At 48.7% G+C, this 24,081-nt stretch overlaps 1 protein-coding gene across 4 annotated transcripts in view; it reads left to right on the top strand.

The window, feature by feature from the left end:
• CABP1 (calcium binding protein 1) overlaps positions 1-24,081 on the top strand; it is a 48,445-nt gene that overhangs the window by 5,784 nt on the left and 18,580 nt on the right. Inside the window, exon 1 of one of the 4 annotated variants that reach the window (XM_026717117.2) lies at positions 15,165-15,534. The exons of 2 other annotated variants lie outside the window; for them this stretch is intronic. In XM_026717117.2, the coding sequence (XP_026572902.1) occupies positions 15,490-15,534 (45 nt within the window). In that variant the 5' untranslated portion in view covers positions 15,165-15,489. Of the gene's footprint in view, positions 1-15,164; positions 15,535-24,081 lie in introns of those variants that run through there. One more of the 4 variants, XM_087913579.1, reaches the window with a different exon arrangement.

Below are 24,081 nucleotides of genomic sequence, written 5' to 3'. Positions count from 1 at the left end.
CTGCGAGGGAGCTCTTCTTGCTGGACGGGTTTTTTTTCCTGGCACTGTCCAAAATCCATTTAAGCCCCTTGAACCACATTGAAAAATTCTGCCTGTCTTCCAAATAGCTCTTAAGATGCTGTCATGCCACCTTTCCTCTACCATGTCTTCTTTTCCGCTTTTAGATTTTTATCCTGCTTTTATCACATATATTTTACGTTGGTTTTATTTATTATAAAATAGTGTTTGGAAACTGAAACCGTATTTGCTGTGTGAGCAAGAAGGAGACAGCAAGGAGCCTGGGCGTGGCTTAGCTCAACTGTTCTGCTTGGTGCTTGGAAACTGAAACTCCTCTCCTTTGCTTCTGTTTTGCACTTGGAAGAGGTTTCTTTCCAGGTGGGGAGCGGGAGTTGCACTCCTTAGCATCAGAGCGTGTTAATAATAATAATATAGGAAATACAAATGCTCTGATGGTCATTTCGAAAAATCCTTTCTTAGTGAGCACCTAGAAGCCAAGAGGAACATATGTGCCAAATGTCAAATTTGTAGGCTTTATGGTTCTGGAGATTTTGTGATGATGCATGAGTGGTATTTCACTTATATATATATAGATATAGATACATGGCAGAGGTGGTCTTCAGCCGGTTCTGACCAATTCTGGAGAACCGGTAGCAGAAACTTTGAGTAGTTCGGAAAACCGGCCAATCCCACCTCTTCTCTGCCTCCCATTGAGTATATTATATAAATCAAGGTTGATTTATGACCACAAATGAACCCAAAATTCCCATTGCTAAAAAAGACAGTTGTTAATCGAGTTTTTCCCCATTTTATGACCTTGTTGTAAGTCGAGGACTACCTGGAGATAGATAAATACAGATAGAGATATATGGATAGAGATAAAAAAAAGGGAGCGCGATGGCTCAGCAGTTAAAGTTTGGGTTCGAGACCCCGAGCTCCGTGCAATGGGTGAGATCCCATTACCTGCTCCAGCTCTTGCCCACCTAGCAGTTTGAAAGCATGCAAATGTGAGTAGATAAATAGGTACCACTTTGGTGGGAAAGGTTACTGTGTTCCAGGCACCTCAGCGTATAGCCATGCTGGCCACATGACCACAGACAATGCTGGCTCCGTCAGTCAAGACATGGAGATGAGCATCGTGCCCTGGAATTCAGACACAACTGACAGGGATACCTTTAATTTTAGAGATAGAGATATATAATTCAAGTGGTGAACATATCCCTTCCTCTTCCTGTTTTCCCCACAACACCAACCCTGTGAGTTGGGTTGGGTTGAGGGAGAATCTGGAAAGACTACAGAGAAGAATAGCAAGAGTGGTCAGAGGCTGGCAGCTAACACCAAGGACCATTAAAGGAACTGGGTACGTCCAGTCTAGTGAAAAGAAGGGTGAGAGGAGGTGTGTTAGCAGTGTTCCAATATTTAAGAGGCTCCTACAAAGACGAGGTGATTAAACTATTTTCCAAAGCACCAGAAAAGGAGACAAGGATGAAAATTAACCAAGGAGAGAAGCAACCAGAACTAAGGAGAAATTTCCTAATGGTGAGAGCAATCAACCAATGGAATAGCTTGGCTTGTGGGTACCCCATCACTAGAGGCTTTTAAGAAGAGACTGGACCACCATTTGTTTGCAATGGTATAGGGTTTCCTGCTTGAGTGGGGGTTGGACTAGAAGACCTCCAAGGTCCCAACTCTATTATGTTCTATAACTCACCCAAAGTCACCCAGCTGGCTTTTGGGCCAAAGCCCAGGCTAGAACCCACCATCTGCTAGTTTCTAGCCTAGAGCCTTGAGCACTAGACAAAATATTCTAGATATGATCTGACCAATAGAGAAGAGCAATGATCTTGACTCCATATTTTGCTGAAGGTCACCTAAGATTGCGTTTGGAGGTTTTTTTTGCAGCTGTCTGACTGTTGGCTCATGTTTAGAGTGAGATCCACGTAGAGCTCTTTGGCCTGATATACCCAAGGAAATCTCCCACATCTTGGCTACGATTTTTCCTGCCAAAGTGAAGGAATCAAGCATCTGTTGTGGTTCGTCGGTAGCGGGTTCGGATGGTAGAGGTATCTGACAGCGAGGATGAAAGAGAACCAGTCCGGGAGTTTGGAGAGGATTCGGATGAGGGTCCTGCATTCGATGCAGGGATGGGGCCAGGGTCATCTGGGAGTTGGGTGCTGCCTTCGGAGCCTTTGGAGTCTGGCAGCAGCGAAGCAGAGGACCCTGGGGAGCCTGTTCCGAGTGTGGGTATGTGCAGGGCTGCTAGAAGGAGAGAGCAACTGGAGCAGCAAGGGCGACTTGGGAGAAAGGCTGGAAGGTGATGGCCCCTCCCATAAGGGATATAAACCAGCCCTCGGGGATGTGCTCTTTGCAGGAAGTAAAGAAGTTCATTCCTTGTTGAAGCCCTGAGAACTCTGGTTTGTCTTTGCTGGAACTTCTGTCGGTTGATATTTCTCAGTAGTTGGACTTCTATTCTTGGCAGCCTTTCACAACCCTGAAAGACGTGCTCTTACCTCAGACAATTGTGTTTCATGAGTTTTGTCTGGGAATGCAAAGAATTCCCAGCATCATATTAAAAAAGGTTTGCTTTTACACACAGTTTGTGTTTTTTTAATTGGAACGAAGCCTGGGTCAGCATCTTCATGTAAAATTGCATAACTCTTTGCATCTCCCCAGACTGAACCAAGATTCCTCTTCTTCTTGTGTCCTATCTGTCATCGAACGTTGGCGACCGTGTTAGCGATCCTATTTTTATCAATAGCCCAAAAGGGGCTGCTGAGTTTTGTCCAAACAGGTCCCTTGGATTTTGAAGCCACGATGTTCTTCTTCCTGGACCTCATTTGCCTTCAATCTTTCCCTGGAGGATGAAGTGAAGTATGATGTATTTTTCCAGGTGTCACATCACAATGTCCAGAATATTCTAACTTTCTCTTTTTATTGGTTTTGATGATTTCCCTTGGCTTCCCCAGGCAGAACTAAGAACATTTGGCTTAATTGTACTAAATCCGAACTTAAACTTTCATCATTTCTACACGCTTCAGGAATCCTGGTGCCAAATGTTTATCGTTGTTTTTCCCCCTTGAGTGTAGGCAACCCACGGCTTTCTTTTGCAGCTCTGCAGTTGGATGGTGATAGCTTTGATCAGCTGAGCAGGACCGCTCCCTCCCTTGGAGCATCGCCTGGGGAGTTCCGTTAATTACATTGCACCATCTCGACTGACACTTTGGTTTTCTCAAGACACTCACAGCAGCACATGAGGCCCAAAGACAGACGCGCCAGGGATGGAAGATTTCAGTGGAGGCTTTTGCATGCTCATAAATGAATGTATCGGTAAAGAGCTCTGTGTAAAAATCTCCCATTTGAAGCCACCCAAGATATGAAGTTCCTTTCTCTGCCTGAACTCCAGAGCCGATGGGGTTAATAATCACAACTGTGTGTGCTGTTAGCAAGACTGCGCCTGGGCCTTGCAATGGGAAGAGCCCGTCTGTGTTATAGGACAACAGCAAAGTGCTCCAAACTCCTTCTCAGCAAGGTTTCCCCTGGGCCCAGTTTCTTCAGTGTTGCTTCTCTGGATGTTGACAGGGAATGTTTATTACTCTTTGTCCCTCTGGGCCAGTCCAAGCCAGCCGCCTGGGCCTGGCGCTCTGCTTGTCTGCTTTTCTGTTTGCAATCATGCTCTTCCCCAGCCTGGCACGGTTCCTTCCAGCTGCTCTTAGGATGACTCCAATTCCATCTGGCTCGAAGAAAGAGGGATGCAAGATCTGCTTGCTGGTCCCTCTTTGGGAGACCTCAGGCCCCCCCGTTTCCATCAGAGGAAGAACTCTCCGGTGGTTCAGTTGGTCCTCAAGCCATTTGGGCTTGGAGGCTTCTCTTCCCTTCCTCAAGCAAGTGGTTACTCCCGGCTAGGCTTCATGGGTCTACCCCAGCCACTCCGCTGTTTCTCTACAGCTCTTCTGGATGGATCTGCCCACCCAGAGACGCCTGTGTTCAGAATAGGATATTTGTAGCTCAGGGCAGAAAGTGGTGCTCTCTGAGCTTGGTTATTTGCTGGCAGACGTTTCATGACTCAACTAGGTAATATCATCAGTGCTAGAAGCGAGTGGGGTTTAGGAGGAGGAGGAGGAGGAGGAGGACTGTGGGGGTCCTTGGTGCTCTTTGAGCTTGATTGTTTTCTTGCAGATGTTTCATGACTCAACTAGGTAACATCATCAGTGCTAGAAGGAGGAGGAGGACAATTGTGGAGTCCTTGATACACTCTGAGCTTGGTTGTTTGCTTGCAGACATTCATTACCCAACTATGTAGCATTAAAAGTTCTGTTGAGTGTGGGTTTTATACTCCTTTTGTATACAAATATTATGCTTTGCATATTAAACAGGGAGCAAACCGCACACCTCCTGGCACTGACGCTGTTACCTAGTCAGGTCATGAAATGTCTGCAAGCAAATAACCCAGCACATTTTCCTTTTCCCCTCATTTAACCCAGGGTTCAAAAACTAGAAGATGTGGGGCTGGAGGCTCCCTAAATTGCAAAAAGTTGAGATTCCCTGTCAAAAAAGGAAAGCAGATGGCCGATAACCCATAATGGGATCTGTTTAACTGCACCCAACTGAATTAACTACGACTGGCTGCATTCACACAGGATGGTGAGCCATCAGCCATGGTTTACAAGCCCCAGTGGCTGAGTTGTGCCACTCAATGAGCCACACCAAACAACCCCATTATAGCTCGAGGCGATGGGAAAAGAGCCACTGAGCAAAGAGCAGGAGCCCAGCTTTGATTTGACTTCAGTCCTTCCGTCCGCTCTTCCCCACACTGAGCCTGCAATTCCTTCAACAGTTCCTCAGAGGAAATCCTGTCCCTGGTACCAATAAAATTCCCTTCCCTCATGCACAAGGTATTTGTCCCATCCAAATCTCAGCCATTAAGATAGCTCATAAAATAAGAGACAGAATGAAAGTCTTGCACTGAGCCAGCAAAACTCGTAATTCTAGAGGCAGGAGAGCAGCCTTCCAATATTTGAGGGAGGGGCTGCCACAGGGAGGAGGAAGGGGACAAGCTATTTTCCAAAGCACCCAAAGGCCAGACAAGGAATCATGGATGGAAACTGATCAAGGAGAGATTCAATTTTCTGATAGTGAGAACAGTCAACCGATGGAACAAAAGTTGTCTAAGTTGTGGGAGCTTCGTCACTGGAAGCTTTCAAGAAGAGACTGGACTGCCCTTTGTCAGAAATGGTGTAGGGTCTCCTGCTTGGGTGGGGTGGGTTGGACTAGATGACCTACAAAGTCCCTTCCAACTGCTAATCTGTTAATTTCCCTCCTGAGAAACCACCTCCACATTCACAATAAACCACAGTAACACTCCAATATTCACACATCTGTTGCAATGTCATCACATGTTTAGGTACCGCTGTCTGAACAGCTGCCTCAAATACATCACTTGTGTGTTTGCATGATGATGTTTCTGTCCCCCCCCACCCCTGCAGCTCCTCTCCTTGGGCACCAAGGGGCAAACTTGAGGGAAGTTAGAAGAGGAAGACAACAGACAAGGTTTGCACCCACTTCTCTCCCTTGCAATTCCTGGAGCTTCCACAATGCCTGAATTGCAAGGGCAGCTCTCACCTCCACATCAGAGGCATTAAGTAACATTTTATTTACATTATTTAATGCTAGAATCCTAGAGTTGAAGGCAACGATGTCCAGGCATCTGATCAATACAGTGGAGCAAGGTTGGGCAACTATGGCGATGTTATGATCTTGTATGTCAGCTCCCAGAATTCCTGAGCCAGCAATGCTGTCTCAGGAATTCTGGGAGCTGAAGTCCATAGGTTCTAAAATTGCCATCGTAGAGGAACTCAGATGCAAGCGTCCCAGGGAGAGAGAGCTGTCCAGCCGCCACCTGACCACATCTGAGCAAGAAAAACCCAGAATATCTGGAGCCTTTGCTGTCAAAGGGCTTTTCTAGGTTTTTAATGTCCAGCTGGATCAGCTTCCAGAGACGGCCTCTTTGTAAACGAAACACCCCTGCTTCCTTAAAACTTTTAATTGATCACCGCCTGACATGTGCTAACTGAAAGTAATCCAGTATCAATGAAGGAGAATATCTGTAGCTCAAGGTTGACCTGCAGGTCCTTAGGGCTTTCTGAGCTTGGTGGGTTTCTTGCAGACATTTCATTACCTCAACAAGGGGAGGTAGGGGCTGTAATATTATTTGATTATTTTCTTCTATTAGTTTTATTTTTTTTACATGTGATGTTTTTATATTCCCGTAAGCCACCTCCAGTCACCATGTGTGAATCGGTGGCAATATACATTTTCTAAATAAACAAAATAAATAATGGTAAAGGGTCATAGGTAAACTAGGTAGTGCACTGATGATGTTATCTAGTTTGGGTAATGAAACGTCTGCAAAAAAATCCCCAAAACACCAAGGCCAGAGAGCACCAAGGACCCCTCATCATCAAATATTTTCTTCTGGGGTCAAGAGTGTCTGCAGTTTATGGTCAGAACAAGCCAAGATGGTCACTGTGAAAGTGTGTAGAAAGTTAACATCCACCCCGCTCCATGGCTGGGCTGCTGTAGGTTGGCCCAGGTTCAGGAGAACCGGTAGCTCATATTATGGCCAGTTTGGAGAACCACCAAATCCCACCCCTGGCTGGCCCACCCAGGAGCTTCCACACAGCCCGGGAGGTAAGTGCAGAGTCCACATGGAGGCTCAGGAAAGGTGAAAAACGGGCACCCCAGAAGTTCCAGAAGGCCGGAAACAGGGTCCGGAGAGCCTCTGGAGCTCGGGGGAGGCCATTTTCACCCTCCCGGAGGCTCGAGGAAAGCCTCCGGAGCCCAGGGAGGGCAAAAACGACCCCCCTACATGGTGCAGAAGGCTGACTAGGCCACGCCCACCATGGCCACACCCACTCAGCAACTGGGCAGAGAACTTGTAGCTGAAATTTTTGAAGCCCACTCCTGGAAGAATGAAAAATTCTGAGAAATATTTAAAAAGGCATGATAAAACATTTCCCCTAAAAGAGAAATAAAAATCTTAAGGGAGACAGAAACTCAGAGCCCCAGCTCCCTGCCCCAGGCAGATACTAAACTGAGGCCAGCTTTTAGAAATGCAGATTTGGTAATCTATTACGCCCCGCGGCAAAGTCTGAACAAAGGTAGGATTAGCCCTCAGCCAGAATAGGAATTTCCCAACAAATCCTTTCATTGCATCAGCCAAACTTCGACCAAGCTTAGCTCAGACAAGCTCCTAGGATTTGTACATGGCCCCATGGGAGTCTGACAACAGCCAATAGAACACATGTCCTTGCACAGGAACAGGAAGCTCAAGTGCACAGCCCAAGAGAAGGTATAAATACGCCCCACTCTCAACTCCATGTGGTCAGCTGCCCAGAATCACACCTGCTTGCTGGTTCTGCTTCCTCAATAAATGGACCCTCATTCCAATCAGCCTCCAGCCTCCATTTTGTCTCCAGTGCCTTTCTCCTGGCTTGGAACTGAACCAGATGAATATTTCTTCCAACAGTTGGGAGGCCTGAAGACAGTCAGTCCACTGCCTTAGCAGGGCTTAAAGCACCTTCCCTATCCTTTTCTCCTCCATTTTGAGGGAACCTGGCAAATTGGGCTCGTTGCAAACCAATGGGCTGCATGACTAGCCTCTTTCTTTCTTTCTTTCTTTCTTTCTTTCTTTCTTTCTTTCTTTCTTTCTTTCTTTCTTTCTTTCTTTCTTTCTTCTTTCTTTCTTTCTTTCTTTCTTTCTTTCTTTCTTTCTTTCTTTCTTTCTTTCTTTCTTTGTGAAGTGGGTAGGTAGCTGAACTTGACTTTAATTGTGGAGTGTAGCTGGGCAGCCCTTCAGCGCTGCAGCTGCTTCCTCTCCTGGTGACAATAAAGGGGTCTGGCAGTCGGTGTCTTTATGCATGGAAAGTGGACAGTGAAAGCTCTTGAGCTTTTTCAGAAAGCAAAGATCTCTTCTCTAAAACCAGCCACAAAAATCCTTCCTTGAAGTCGCAAAGTTTTCTGTCTGGCTGAGTTTTTGACTGGCTACTTTGGGTGGAGTGGGGGGTTAAAAGTTAGAGAGGAGAGGGGGTTTGATCCCCCCCCCACTTCATGGCATACTTAGGGGCTTTTGCTTCAGTTCTCCTGCCTGAGAATGGTGGGAAATCATGTTGTTGCTGTCAACTCATGAAATAATTCTATGGTCTTTTTAGAGTTGCCAACAGAAAGGGGGGGGGGAGCAGTAGGCAGCTTGCAATCCATAAATGTTTTCAAAGATAGTAACTAGGTGACTGAAGTTTCTTCCGTTCAAATATCTAACTGGAGAGCATGATTGATGACTCTGGGCTATGGATGTGTCCCATTGGAGGATATGAATTATGATACAGCCAGAGAGGTGGGGGAAAACCAGGGTCAATGGTGACAATGAATGATGTACCTCAGAGTCAGCTACACCCAGGCAGGGCCAGACAGTTTAACCCCCAATAAATCCTTTTTAAGTTTTGGAAGTTTGGCCCGAGACTCATGATTTAATTGGGGGTAACTGTCGAAATCTTTAAAAAAAAAATTTTTTTAACAACAAACATAGACAAATATAAACATAAAACAACAAATAAAATCTTCTTCAATTATACAGTGTGTCAGTTGGTACATATTTCTTGTGCACAAAATCGATAGTCTTCCTCTTCCTCTTAGATTTAGGTTCACATTCATATTACATTAGTCAACTTTCCATGTCATATTATATTATTATTACATCATCATCAGACTTTAATTTCAAATCCGCATTATCCTTTAGAGGATAATTATCTCGATTCTTACTAATTTTAATTCATATTATAATTCAATCTATAATAATCAGTTATAACATATCATTGCTATTGTATTATTTGTCAATTTCCTACTTTTCTATCTAGCAATTAATAAAATAAATCCCACATCTTAAAATATTATTTTTCTTCTTGCTCTCTAATTGCTAATGTTAATCTACTCATTTCTGCACATTCCATTATTGTCTTAATCACCTCCTCCTCTATCGGAATTTTCTCATTTTTCCAATTTTGAGCAAATACAATTCTAGCTGTAGTAACTGCTGGAATCCTGACAGTTGCTATTAGGAATCAAGTCGAGGCCAATCTTTTCAAAGGGAGATTTGGCAGACAGTAGAATGGTGTTTCTTAACCTTGGGAACTTCAACTCCCAGAATTCCCGAGCCAGAGATGGAGCAAAAGTCCCACATTTTAAGCTGCTGGACCTGGGGAACCATGCGGCCTTTTGTTCTGGGAGGGGGCAGGCTCTTTCTTGGCCTGCCCTGCTTGGCAGAGTACGGGTAGTCCTTGACCTACCTGTGATGACCCGGAGTGTAACACAAACATAACAAAATCCAAAACGTAAATAAATGTCCTTTAATGCCTCCAACTTGGTCCCACTGTTCAAATAATTCTCAGTTGGAGATAAAACTTATTCAAAAATATTATTCAAAAGAAAGCAATACAGTCCGAACTCAATGAGCAGATAGAGGTGAAATAAAAAAACAAAACAAACTACAATGAAGGAAATTCCACAACAGACCAGGTTAAGTAATTAGCAACTTCAAGGAGATAACAAGGCACAGTCTGTTGGAAGGACGCCAACCAAGATAACTTCAAAAATAAAACACACTTTGCTTCTGGCAAAGCTGTGTTTTAACTGTCTCCCTTATATATTATTCTCCCCAGCTGCAACCAATGAGGGGGATCATGGCCGCTTCCTCTCTCATAAGCCAAGTTGTTTCCTTCTCCGTTCCTCCCTGCGTGCCCTAGGATGGAGAGAGGATGGGCCTGGGTCCTCGTCTGACTTCCCAGCCAGCCTCTGCCCTTCCCCAGCCTCCTCCACAACCTCCAGAGCCACACCTCCACTCCCTGTCGGCTGTTCCTCCTCTCCCTCAGAGTCAGTCTCCACCAGGGACAGGACACTACCACAGTTCGTTTAATGACCATTCAAAGTGACAAAGGGCACTAAAAAACATGACTCATGACTGTTTTTCACACTTATGACCATTGCAGCATCCCCGTGGTCACATGATCAACATTCAGTCGCTTGCATGGGATCATCTTTTGTCACCTTCTCACAAGCAAAGTCAATGGGGAAGCCAGTTTCATTTAACAACCGTGTCGATAACTTAACAACTGCAGAGAATTCACTTAACAACTGGGACAAGAAATGGGGCAACATTCACCTAACAAATGCCTCACTTAACAACAGAAATGATGGGCTCAGTTGTGGCTGTAAGATGAGGACTACCTGCCTCTCCCCTTTGGCTCCGCTTATGGTTTTCCCAGCTCTAAACCAGGCAGCAGTTGGGAGTTTGCCTTTCCTCCACTTGGCACCCACCACCAGGAAGGTTGTGTTGGATTGAATCTCACAATGCCAACGAGAAAGGCAGGCAAGCAGAAAAGAACTAGAAGTCATTTGCAGACTTTCATTCTCAACATTTGGTTTGTGTTTACTTATTAAATTTATATATGTGTCTCTGGGCAGCTTAGAACATAATAAGAACCATAATATAAAAAATTAAAAAGAAGCAAAATGGTAACTTTATATTTTATATTTACACTGTTAAGTTAAATTAGCTAAGCTGTTCTTATTGGGAAAGAATATACTTGTTTTATGTACTCCTGGGGCTTCTTCAAACACTACCAAACACACTACAAACCCACAAACAAAAATAGTTTGTTAAGGATAGAAGAAGAATATCGCCTGCACCTGACTATAGTATGAAACTAATAATCTTATTTATTTCAGTGAAAGGTATAGCTAGCATTTAGACATCAACTACAGTACTTAGACCATGACTGTGTTTCTGTTTTGACTGAAGCGGATCCTTAAACATTCTTGTTTGCAGCTTGTCCAGATATATGTGGCTGAATATATGTTAAACAAAAAACAAAAAACCTACATATAAAATTAATCTGTTTCCCCTATGGTAGAGACTCCTCTAAAATGACTTGGTGTTAGTCTTTAAACTTGGCAACTTTTAAGTGGACTTCAGTTCCCAGAATTCCTCAGCTAACATAGAATTCAATTCTCAGAGTTCTGGGAACTGAAGTCCACCAGTTGCCAAGTTTGGGGACCCCCCGTCCTGGCCCACTGCAGTGAACACCCACCAGGGGCCACAGGACACCTTCGAGAATGGGGGTTCTTTTGTCAACATTTTGGGAGGCAAGGGCTGCTTCATCCGGCTGCATGAAGTGGTTGTCGGAACGTAGCAGTGAGATCCCACCAGAAAGCTTCTTGCCAGGGGGCGGCAGCAGCCTCCGCCTGCCTCTTGGTGCCAGCCGTGGGCATTCCCCTCCCACCAGCAAACCTGGCAAAAATCAGAAGACCCGCTGAGCACTGAGGACACAGCCCCACCTAGTGGCAGGTCAGCGCTGCAGGAAAGGCGAGCATTCAAACCCCAGCGGGAGGGAGGGAGGGTGGACAGGGACGGTGTCCCATAGCTCTTGCCTCAAATGAAACTTCGCTCTTCAGCGGCTCCACTTTAGAACCGCTTTTCAGTGCACACAGAAGTCCATCCGTTGGAGCAAAACTCCAAGGAATGGGGGGGTGAGGGGGTGTCAAACTGTTGGTTGGCAAAGACAGAGGATGGTAGAAGAGCCACTGCCTCTTGGGGGCCGGGGCAGCCCTTGAGCTTCTCCTCTACTCGTCTTGCAGCGCCAGAAAAGACCCCTCCCCATCATTCTGGGTGCCAGGCCACCATGCCTGCCTGCACATCCCCCCCAAAGACCACTGAACACGCAGCTCTGGGTCGGAGCCTCTGCTTCCTCGGGGCTCCTGAAGAAGCCCTGCTCAGCCCGGCTGCAGGTTGACCCAGCCAAGAGACCCCGGCACCTCCCCTTTCCCTCCCAGCAGGGCCAGAGGCTTCTTGTCACTGCCTGGATAAGATAAGGAGCCACTTCAGGGAAGGAAGCTCCATCCGGCCTCCCGTGGCGGATGGAGGAGGAGGAAGAGGAGGAGGAGGAGGAGGAGGGGATCCAGGGGCCGCACTCATGGCCCCCTCAGCCACAAGCCCCTCTAGCAGCCAGGCGGATCGTTTTCTCTGCCGAATATCTGAAGTTCCTGGGAGCCAGATTCGAGCAGGGGACCCGTCCTCAGTGGGGCCCAAATGCACTTTGAATGAGAGTTTCTTGCTTCCAACGGACTGTTGGCTGGAAGGAACCTGCTTTCGGTGAAAGGAGATTGCTAGGCACAAAACAGGCTAAGCTGCACAGGGGGGATTCAGCTGGTTCTGGCCAGTTCTGGAGAACCAGTAGCGGAAATGTTGAGTAGTCTGGAGAACCAGCCAATGCCGCCTCTGACTGGCCCCGCCATCCCCATCTGCCTCCCATTGAGTCCCGGCTGATCGGCTGGGTCTCCTTGGGTTGCCCTGCCCAGGAGAACGGAGCTGGAAAGCGGGTTAGTGGGGTGGGGAGGAAATGGGGCATTTTGCAGTATCTTTCCCTCTGCCACGCCCACCAAGCCACGCCCACAGAACCAGTAGTAAAAAAAATTGAATCCCACCACTGCTAAGCTGCAACCTGAAAGAAAATTCTGTGCATCCGCTCAGGACATGCGAAAAGAAACACAGCAGAAAGTGAGCCATGACAAAGGCCCTTCACATGATAATAGCCAACCAAATAAGAGCTGGTGCTCTCCTCTCCCGCTGCATTTCTGGTCCTGTCCAAGAGAAGAGCGGTTCTCAACCGACTTTAAGGTGCGTGGACTTCAACTCCCAGCAGCCCTCAGGGTGACATGAAGCCATCTTGGCTCAGTCTGTGGCCTGAAAGGGATGCCCTGGGAGCCATGAGCCAAGGCTCCCCTACCACAATCGGGCAGAGAGGCAGGAGGAGAGGCCAGAGCCTCTTCTTGGAAAACAACAACAAAAAACCCCCACCAGCCTTGGTCCCTGCTCAGCCACATCCGGCAAAGACTAAGCAATTGCCCCCTCCCCATCTTCAAAAGGGGGGTTGAACTGAGCTTCAGTGATTTTCAAAACGGGGAAAAGTATGAACTTTTGTGGAAAAATTCTTCTGCAAGAATTTGCAAAGAAGGCTGTCAATCGGTGTCTGCCTCTCTCTACACCAGAGATCTCCCAACTTGGCAACTTTAAGACTTGCGGACTTCAACTCCCAGAATTCCCCAGCCAGCTATGCTGCGCCCGGATCCCTCTGGCTGTGGCCCCACCATGGTCCATTCCTCCCCCCCCCACCCTTTTGCATTTGCTGGATACTCAGCTTCATAAACCTGGTTCTGTGCTCTGAAGCCGGGGTCTCCAACCTTGGCAGCTTTGCTGGCTGAGGAATTCTGGGAGTTGAAGTCCACAAGTCTTAAAACTGCCAAGGTTGGAGACCCCTGCTCTGAAGGAGCAGCTCCCCTGATCCAGGAGTGTTTGGCTGCAGACTCAAGTTGGCCTGAATTTGGTAGAATTTCGTATAATTCCTTGAGTTTGCTCTCCTCTAGACATTCTCTCTCTCTCTCTTTCTCTCTTTAAATGTTTTTATTGTACATTTTCCATTATTGTTCATCACATTTCCAATTTTACAACTTTGTGTACTGGCTATATCAAGTCCCTTAATGTAAAAATGCACCATGGGATACCTCCTGGTTATCTCATGGTCATACAATATAATATCTTTTAACTACATAGCACTGTACATCATAATTAAAACTGTTGTTTTCATATTTGTACCGTATTACACTATTACATTTATCAACCTATACATTTTAAACTTATATTCACATACAGTTCAATACTGGTATTGCATACATTGTGTATTCTTCCCTATTTCTATGTATCTGTATTCCTTTCTATTTTATTTATCTTCTTCCATTATTGAATACTAAGCTCTGCGCTCCTCCAGACCTTCTCAAAGTGCTCAGGGAGGGGCTCTAGAAAGGCCGCCCCAGTAGGAAAACTCAGCCGAGCTACCGCCTGTCATTCCAGAGCAGGGGTCTTCCAACTTGACGGCTTTAAGACTTGTGGACTTCAATTCCCAGAATTCCTCCTCCTCCAGGCCTGTTAGCTCAGGAATTCTGGGAGTTGAAGTCCACAAGTCTTACACTTGCCAAGTTGGAAGACCCTTGTTCCAAAGAATGTCTCTTGGAGCTTCCTGGATCTGAGAAAGAAAGCAGAGGGACCCTCAGCTGCGGGGAAAAGGGGACGGCCGACTCACCATGGGAATACTTACTGCGGGACAATGTCAACAACTCTAATCATTTTAAATAAATAAAAAATAGTTTAGTTTTTGCCATCCACATTTCATTCTGTCTCTCCTTTCGCATCCTTTCTTTAATGACCCTCTTCCATCAATTCTTTGATATTAATGTAATTCTTTTCCCCTAGTGAGTTGTCATGAGGTGAGTTGACCGTGGCAGGTTGGCCGTGGAGAATTGTCCTAGCACAGAGCAGAGGTCTCCAAATTTGGCCACTTTAAGACTTGTGGACTTCAACTCCCAGAATTCTCCACAAGTCTTAAAGTGGCCAAGTTTGGGGTCCCCTTGGATGGAGCCCCAGCTGGGTCACAAACGCCTTTTTCTTTCCCTTCAGTTGCTGCCTGGAAGGCTCAGCCTCTCCTGCGGGGCTTCTGGGAGGGTTGCTTTTGGAGCTGGCTAGACCTGGGGGCAGCCGGGAGCCTCCAGTTTCCAGCACCCTTGATAACAGACAATCAGAGTTGGAAGGGACCTTGTAGGTCATCTAGTCCAACCCCCTCGATTTCAACCGCGAGTCGTTTTCGCGTGTTCAAGGTTCAGACTCTTCCGAGGGGCGCTGAAGAACGAAGGGCGACTCAACCGGGGCTCCGACGCCGCCTTCCCCTTGCCAGAACGAGCCTCCCTCTTTAATCTGCCCGCTCTTAACCGGTCGCTTCCGCCTCAAATGCCCGCGCGAGGCCCCGAACGTCGGCAGGCTAAGCGGCGACCCGTCGCTGCCCGGGGAAGCTCACGGCGGGGCTGGGGGCGCGGCTTCCCCTCCGGCCGGAACCCCGGCGGCGAACCGGGAGGCCGAGAGAAGCCCGATCCTGGGGAGGGAAATGCGGCGGCGGGGGGGCGCTTGGCCCTTGAAGACTGCCGTTTGTCCGAAATGAGGTAGGGTCTCCCGCTTGGGGGTGGGTGGGGGTGGACTAGATGACCTACAAGGTCCCTTCCGACTCTGTCCCTCTGTAATCTGCGCTCCCGTTCGGAGTCAGAGCGGCTCCCTGCCTGTCAAGCGGAGCGGGGGGCGGCGGGGGGGGGCTCGGGCTTTAAGCCGAGGTAGATTAGATAATCCATCTCGTCGGCTCCCCTCCCTCCCTCCCTCCCTCCCTCCCTCGCCCGCCGCCTTCCCCGCTTCCCCTTCTTGGCGGAGAAAGTTGGGAGAAGGGACGGAGGGAGCGAGGGAGGGAGAGGCCCCGCCCGCGGCAGCCGGAGGGCTCGGGCTGACCGGGGCGCCCTTTGCTCCGATGGGTTCGGCTGCTGCCCGCTGCCCGCTGCCCTTCCTCAGCCGGGATGGGCAACTGCGTGAAGGCTCCGCTGAGAAGCCTCTCGCGGAAGGTAGGTCGCCCGGCGCGGCGGGGCCCCTTGCCCAGAGCCCAGGCACCGCGGCCGGGGGCGGGGAGGGGAGGGAGGCGCGGGCAGAGGCGGGCCCGGGGCCCTCGGGCAGCGGCCAACGGAGCCTCTGCCGGCGGGGACTCGCCTCCCGGGGCGGGAAGGTCGCGTAACGTCGGGAGCCTTTGCAACCGCGGGTGGCGGCGGGTTAGCGGATGCTCGCTCCGCTCCTCTCGGCTCGGGGTTGCGCGTCGAGTGGGAAGAAGGCGGCTGCTGAGGAAGACCCCGGGGGGCGAGGGGCGGCGGCAAAGCCCCCTCTTTAGACTAACAGAGTTGGAAGGGACCTTGAGGGTCATCTAGTCCAACCCCCCTGCCCACCCCGTAGGCGCCGGAGTCTTCTTCAAAGACGCTCGCCATCAGCCGAAGGGGCCGTCAGCGAGACTTTTGCGGCGGGGGTTGCGTGAGTGACTCCTTGGTGCCAGGCACAGATGGAAAGAATAGTACCCAGATCGCAGTGCCAGGGTTTGAGCACCCGGTTGCATTGCTAGTGAAGCCCCCCAAACATTTGCGTTTCTTTTCTCACAATCCACTGCTGGTAGTTTATGTGGTGGGGGTGGGAGGAGGGAAGCAGTTGGTGTAAAGAGGGAAAAAGAAGAGCTTGGGGTTGGACTAGATGACCTACAAGGTCCCTTCCAACTCTGTTAATCTGTAAAAGACTCGCTTTCATTTAAAGCAGGGGTCTCCAACCTTGGGAACTTGAAGCCTGGAGGACTTCAGGTTTGCTGGCTGGGGAATTCTGGGAGTTGAAGTCCTCCAGGCTTCAAGTTCCCAACGTTGGGGACCCCTGCTTTAAGTACTTGAAAGAACTCCCCCTCCTCCCTCCCTGCCCCCCCCCTTTTCTGGTGAGTTCCAGGAGAGACAGTTTATGCGAATGTGTGTGTGTGTGTAAACATCTCCTACTCCAGAAGTTTACGGAGAGAGAATTTTTCCCCACAGGACATCAATATTTTTGCTCAGTGGAACTTCCTTGATAGATTTATGCTCCAAACTGTTTTTTTAAATTGTTTTGTATGAGCCAGCAGGTCTTACGTTGCAGCTTGATAAGGGGGCTTGTGGCTTTCGTGAAGTTTTGCTAACTTGGCATCTGATAATCCTTTAGGATGGCAGTCCCAGCCAAAGTGGGACTTGGGAATTTGGACCTTTAGCTGCTTTAGGGAGCTTGATGACGCCTTCAATTTTCCTGGCACCTCCTTTGCAAGAAATTATTTTAGCTATGGAGAAGCGTAACCGAAAAAAAACTCAACAACGTAGAGAAGCCCTACAATATTTGCTGGTCTTCACCAAAGGGCCTTTTTCTTTCTGAAATGGGACAAAGCTCGGAATGGAGGTACCAGTTTCTGAAACAGTTTGTGGCTCAGCAGTGGGAAGGCCGCAGTCGGGCTCCTGGGAGCGATTAAAACGCCAAGATGGCAGTCAAAACAACAAGGGCTGAACCTCTGCGCACGCAGTTTCCATCCACTCTTCCTGAACCAGCATCCCAACCTTTTGGCTACAGATTTAGGGGTACCCAGTCCCTGTGGATTAGGCCTTTTGCTTGGGCACTTTGCATTTATTTGTGTTTTTTTTTTTTTAGTTTAGGCCGTTGTGCAGACAGACTGCTTCCCAAATTGCTTTCCTGTCCAACCTTGGCAACTTTAAGACCTTAGTCCACAAGTCCTAAAGTTGCCAAGGTTGGAGACCCCTGAACCATGGAGCACCAAGGAAAGGAATTTGACTATCCAGTCCAGTCCAAGCTAAAGATAATTGATTAATGATTATGAGTCACCAGAGCCTTCCTAGAAACTTCTTGTTCCGATATCCTTCAGTGGAACTCAGAATTGGGTTGTCCCCTGCAAGGAGAAATCATCCCTAGTTCTTGTCCAACTGGTGGCTCTCAAAGATGGGCTGGAAAGGGTGTTTCTTTGGGCCTGCAGAGCCTGATCCTAGAAGGGCTTGAACAGGGGAAGCCTTGCCAGGTGTGTATTTACAATACAATACTATACAAGAGTTCTAGGGCAGAGGTCTCCAAACTTGGCAACTTTAAGACTTGTGGACTTCAACTCCCAGAATTTCCCAGCTAGCTATGCTGGCTGGAGAATTTGGGGAGTTGAAGTCCCCAAGTCTTAGAGTTGCCAAGTTTGGGGATCCCTGTTCTAGAGGAAAGTGAATGTGTTAATGGAAGCCCAGGCACAAATGTATGTGGTGCTAGTGAGCATGCGTGCGGATATGTGTGTGATAGCAAGGTATTGACCAATGTTCCTTGGCCACTCCAACACTCTCCCCATTTCTGCCTCCCTTCCTGGGTTGTTTGAGGTTCTGCTGGTCTGAACAAGCAGGAGCTGAGAATCTGGAACAGCGGTTATTGGGTGTGCAAGCCATCAAGCGGCACACTGCTCTACGTATCTGTGTCCATGCAGGGGTGTGTGTGTGTTTGTGCCTGTGTGTGAGACAGTGAGATGCTCAGATGACTTTGATATTGAGTTGGGGTCTCCCTTATGACTCTGAGGGTGGATGTGTGGGAAGGCACACGTCCCAGTCGTGCTTCCTAGAAGGAAGGAAGAACAGAGTAATGCAAAGAACAGAATAACAGAGTTGGAAGGGACCTTGGAGGTCTTCTAGTCCGACCCCCTGCTCGAGTAGGAAAGCCTATACTATTTCACACAAATGGCTGTCCAGTGTCTTCATAAAAACCTCCAGTGTTGGAGCATCTACAACTTCCAGAGGCAGGTCATTCCGCTGGTTTATTGTTCTTCGCTGTCAGGAAATTTCTCCTTAGTTCTTTCCCTGATTAGTTTCCCTCCGTTGCTTCTTGTCCTGTCCTTAAGTGCTTTGGAGAATAGCTTGACTCCCTCTTCTTTGGGGCAGCCCCAGGGATATCGGAACACCGCTATCAGGTCTCCCCTCATCCTTCTTTTCATTAGACTAGACGTACCCAGTTCCAGCCACCGTTCTTCATATGGTTTGGGCTTCAGTCCCCTAATCGTCTTTGTTGCTCTTCTCTGCACTCTGAAATGTCACTCAGATACAAGGAATAGGTGCACAGCTTGTGTTATGTTGAAAAGAGAGTCTTCCTCCCCAAAGTCTAGTGAGCCTGAAGGAGAAGGGCTTAAATGTGGCTTCTGTGGTCCCAACAAGGACAGGGGGTGATGTCGGTGGGATTGGAAGGAAGGTGGGGTGGCTGGAGCTCCTCCGGGCCGAGGCTCTGGGCAGAAGAGCAGCTGCTGGTCTCTCCAGCTGAATGTCGGATCAAGAGAGATGATGGGAAGAGTTGGCTCCAGGGCCAGGACAGGAACCCCTCGAAGGAGGAGGCTGAAGTATCTATCATGTACTTCGTCTGGTACATTGTCACCTTCAGCTCTGCTGATGCAGCAGCAGCACCCGAACGAGGTGTATTGGCTGGGGCTTTGGCTCCATTTCAGGGCTTTCTGATTTCTCTGCCCTCCTTCTGAGCCACCCAAGATAAAGTTTCAGAAAGCATTAGCTTGAGAGATTATGTTCCAAAAGAGAATAAATATCATTTAGGACTCTAAACCTCACATTTGTCTCTTCCTCCGCACACACCCCAGAGAAGATTTAAGGGCACCCCCACCCCAAGGATGCCTGTGCAAATGTGCAGCCTGATCAGGGAGCCAGATATCATTGGGGCGCCTGTTCACGAGAGGTAAGCCCGTGTGTGATGGCACCCAGGTCTTCAAAATGCCCAGCCCTGGGCATCCTCTGCCACACTGCAGTTCTGCAAATCAATCTTGGCAGTGCGCAGAGAAGCTCCTGGTGCTTTGGGCTTTACAGAAGAGATCAGCCGAGGGTTGAACGGGGAAGAAAGGAAGAGAAGAAGGTGTGTGTGTGTGTGTGTGTGTGAGAGAGAGAGAGAGAGAGAGAGAGAGAGAGAGATTGCCTGGATTGCAGGTTGTCCTCAACTTAACAATAGTTCATTTAGTGACCATCCAAAGTTACAACAGCGCTGAAAAAAGTAACTTACGACCGCTTTTCACATGTTATGACCTTTGCAGCATCCCCATCCCCATCCCTCAAAATTCAGAGGCTTGGCAACTGGTTCATACTTATGACTGATGCCGCGTCCCAAGGTCACGGGATTCCCCGTTTGCGACCTTCTGGCAAGCAGAGTTGACGGGGAAGCCAGATTCACTTAACAACGGTGTTACTAACTTATCAATGGCAGTGATTCGCATAACAACTGTGGCAAGAAAGGTCCTAAAATGGGGCCCGACTCCCTTAACCACAGAAATGTTGGGCTCAATTGTGGTTGTAATTTGAGGACTACCTGTATACCTGGTCGTAGTTCCTACACTTTTCTTGGCAAGTTTTCAGAAGTGGTTTTCCATTGCCTGCTTTCTAGGGTTGAGAGAGAGTGACCGGCGCAAAGTCATCCAATCGACTTCATGCCCAAGGTGGGAACTCAGCATCTCCCAGTTTCCAAAACGCTGCCTCCACCACCACACCACACTGGCTTTCCCGTGGTATGAGAATTGTAATGAAAATTCAGACAAGCCCACTGTGTGAGTTCACAGCAAATTCAATGGACCAAAGCATAGAATAGAATAGAATAGAATAGAATAGAATAGAATAGAATAGAATAGAATAGAATAGAATAGAATAGAATTTGTTATTGGCCAAGTATGATTTGACACACAAGGAATTTGTCTTTGGTGCAAATGCTTTTAATGTACATAAAAGGAAAGATACATTCGTCAAGGTATAATAGAAAATAGAATAGAATAGAATAGAATAGAATAGAATAGAATAGAATAGAATAGAATTCTTTATTGGCCAAGTGTGATTGGACACAGAAGGAATTTGTCTTGGTGCAAATGCTCTCAGTGTCCATAAGAGAAAAGATACATTCCTCAAGAGTCAAGAATCATCAGGTGCAACACTTAATAAAAGCCACAGGGTACAAATAAGCAATCAAATCATACTAGGAAACAGTCAATATAAATCGTAAAGCTACAAGCGACAAAGTTGCAGTCACATAGTCACAAGTGGGAGGGGATGGGTGATAGGGGGTGATGAGAAGATTAATAGTGATAGTAATGCAGACTTTGTAACAGTTGGACAGAGTTGAGGGAATTATTTGTTTAGCAGAGTGATGGTGTTCAGGGGGAAAAACTCCCCTTGTGTCTAGTTGTTCTGGTGTGCAGTGCTCTATAGCCGTGATGGAGAACCTATGGCACATCCGCCACTGGCAGCACACAGAGCCATTTGTGCTGGCACACGAACTGCAGGAAAACTAGCCCTGTCTTGTCACTTCCTGTTTTTCTGAAAATACTGGAGGTTATGAAACGGGGCTAGTTTTCGGCCTGCAAAGCCTGCAGAAGCTTTCCTCAAGCCTTTGGGAGGCCGAAAAGGCCTCAAACCAGCCAAAAATCAGCTGTGAGGTGCAATGCAGGTAAGGGGGCAGCGGGGGTGGGTGGGGAGTGCACGTGCATGCGTAGGGGGCATGGGGGGACACGCACTGCCTTCTGAATGCTGGCACGCAAGTGCGAGTGTACAAGCATACACACAATTTTTGGCACAGGAGCCCAAAAAGGTTAGACACCACTGCTCTATAGCGTCGTTTTGACAGTTTATGTCCGGGATGTGAGGGGTCTGTAGATGTTTTCACAGCCCTCTTTTTGACTCGTGCAGCATACAGGTCCTCCATGGAAGGCAGGCTGGTAGCCAGCAGTCCTAATTACTCTCTGAAGTCTGTGTCTGTCTTGTTGGGTTGCAGAACCAAACCGTAGAACCTTGGGGTTGGAAGGGGACATTGGAAGTCTTGCACTTTCACCCCTGCCTTGGCAGAAAGCCTTGGACTGCTCCAGAGAAATGGCTGTCCAGCTTGTATTTGAAAGCCTCCATAACACTAGGAGGCCGGTTCTTCCACCGCTCTAGAGCTCTTGCAGTCAGGAAGTTCCTCCTGATTTCAGGTGTGGACCTTCCTTTGTAAAGCTTCCGTCCATTGGCTCTTGTCTTGCCTTTACCCTCTCCAAAATAAACCCACCCTCTCTTCTCTGTGGCTTCCCTTCATGGGTTGCAAGGTTGCCAGCTTGACTCCCTTTAGCTTGCTCTTCCTGAGGCTAAGCTCACCCAATCGTGAATGCTCCAACACCGGAGGTTTTTAAGAAATGATTGGACAACCTCTGGTCTGAAACGCCCTATGGTTTCCTGCCTGAGTAGGGGGCTGGACTAGAAGACCCACACGGTCCCTTCCAACTCTGCTATACTGTATTCCTTTAGCCGTCCTCCATAAAATTTATCTCCCAAGCCTCTCACCGTCTTGCCTTTCTTTGCTCTCTGGTTCCTCGGCGATGTTTTTGTTTTGCCTGGTCACGGTGTTGGGTTTGCTCTGCAGCATTAAGTCTACACCCCGGTGACAGATAACTTTGGGGTGATTGCGGGTGGGGAGGCTGAGAAACCAGACCTGAAATGGTGGATGGTGATTTCAGTGCGGCGTCCTTCCCTCCCTTCTCTCTCTTTGGCAGAAGTGAGGATGAGTAGATGCTGCTGTGAGTCCTTAGAAAAAGCATATCAGGAGTTGAAGGCACCAGCTTTATAGCAGGAGCCTCCTCCTTCAAACTTGGCAACTTTAAGACTTGTGGACTTTCAGCTCCCAGAATTCCCCAGCCAGCCGTGCCCTTGGCTGCCCCTTCCCATGACCAAGTATCCGATATCTGCTACAGATCAGCCCCTCTGCCTTATTTATTGATTGATTTGATTTGTCAATCGCTTACAAGATGATAGGTCTAAGTATAAACATGAGTAAGAATACAGGAAATAGGGACTGATAAATGGGGACAATAGCACAAGGACGGTAGACACGATGGTGCACTTATGCACGTCCCCTTGCAGACCTCTTAGGAATGGGGTGAGGTCAATAGTGGATAGTTTGAGGTTAAAGGAGGGGGGGTTAGAGGATGTAACAACAGGTCAATGCGTGGAATGCACTACCTGACAGTTACATCCTCTAACCCCCACTCCTTTAACCTCAAACTATCCACTATTGACCTCATCCTCTTCCTAAGAGATCTGTAAAGGGGCGTGCATAAGTGCACCATCGTGCCTACTGTCCCTGTCCTACAGACCCAAGGACCCCTCCGTAATATTGAGGCTCTAGGCTTTTCTCTTCAAAAGGGGGTTGGATCCAGCTGGGTGTGGACCTCTACCCATGCCAGAAATTCCCTCCAGCTGCTCACCTTGGGCTGCCCAGTTGCCCTGGGGTGGATGGCCTATTATTGAGAAATAAGCGCCCACCTGAGTTTGTGGAGGCTTCTTGGTTGCGGATGCTGCTCCTGCCCCCACCTGTTGTGGTTCGCCAGCAGCAGGTGTGGATGGCTGAGGTCTAGGAGAGCGAGGACTCAGGTGAGGGAGGGGCCTGCAGGTGAGGCCGGGATGGGGCCAGGACCATCAGGGAGTGGGGTGCTGCCTTTGGAGGTTGTGGAGGCTGGCAGCGGTGATGCAGAGGCCCCCAAGGAGCCTGGGCCCAGGGTGCGTGCATGCAGGGCTGCTTGAAGGAAAGAGCCACTGCAGCAGCACGGGCAACTCAGGAGTAAGGCTGCAAAGCAATGGCCCCTCCCTGAGAAGATAAAAACCAGGTTGAGAGACTGAGATTCTTTGCAGGAGAATCTTCAAGCCTTGTGGATGTTCGGATATCTGAGTTGGTGTTTGGAGACTGTATTTGAAATATTTCTTAGTAACTTTATCTCGTGTTCTTGGCAGCCTTGCACCACCTTGGCAAGGCTCGTTCTTATCAGAGACAATTAGTTGGAAACAGCCTTTTAACCGGGAAGGAACGGAATTCGTAAAGAATCATTAGAAGGTTTTGCTGTTACCTCCGTTTGGCGTTTGTTTCCTTGGAACAAGGTTTGGGTCGGAATACCACCCCCAGCGCCAGGGGCAGCTGACCCAAGCAGCTCCCTTCCGGCTGCATTCTGGACCGACCAAACCGCCGTCTGTGCCCTGCCGTAAGCCTTCGTGGCCGTTCCGCATGGCAGCGCAGGTGCCCCCTGAATCCATATTCCCAGCCCTGCCAGGAAGCCCCCTGCCATGCTGGGGTGGGTGGGGGTGGGCAGCTTCTTCACAGCAGCTCTGAAAGGGGCCCCCGGGGACCTTGGAGGGGGGGGAGGAAAGTCTCTCTGCTTCTCATGAGATCAGCAATAGGATCGGGAATGTTTATTGCGCCGAATGCAGAGGTCCTTGGGAGCCCCGCTGCTTTTTATAGCTGCATGGGAATGTCGGGAAGGAGCTTTTCTGGCAGAGCTCGGGGTGGGTGGGGGCACATGACTATATAAGGTGAGCCACTGACTCCGTTGGGCCTGGAAGCACTCAGACAGGATTCCAGCTGGATCCCAGAAGGCCTGTTGGAGGAGCTGGGCCCCAGAGGCGGGGGTGGGGGGGGAGGCGGGCCGGGGGAATGGGTCTGGCCCCCAGAGAGAGAGTCAGGTAGCGGCTGCGTTGCATCCAGTGGCTTCAAACCCAGGATGCAGCCAGCTCCTGTGGAGCTATACCAGGTCATCG

This window comes from Pseudonaja textilis, chromosome 15 (genome assembly GCF_049901715.1).
Source record: "Pseudonaja textilis isolate UNSWEBS1 chromosome 15, rPseTex1.2, whole genome shotgun sequence".
Taxonomy (NCBI): Eukaryota; Metazoa; Chordata; class Lepidosauria; order Squamata; family Elapidae; genus Pseudonaja; species Pseudonaja textilis.
The sequence above is the reverse complement of the archived record's forward strand: the minus strand, read 5'-3'. Positions and strand labels throughout refer to the sequence as shown.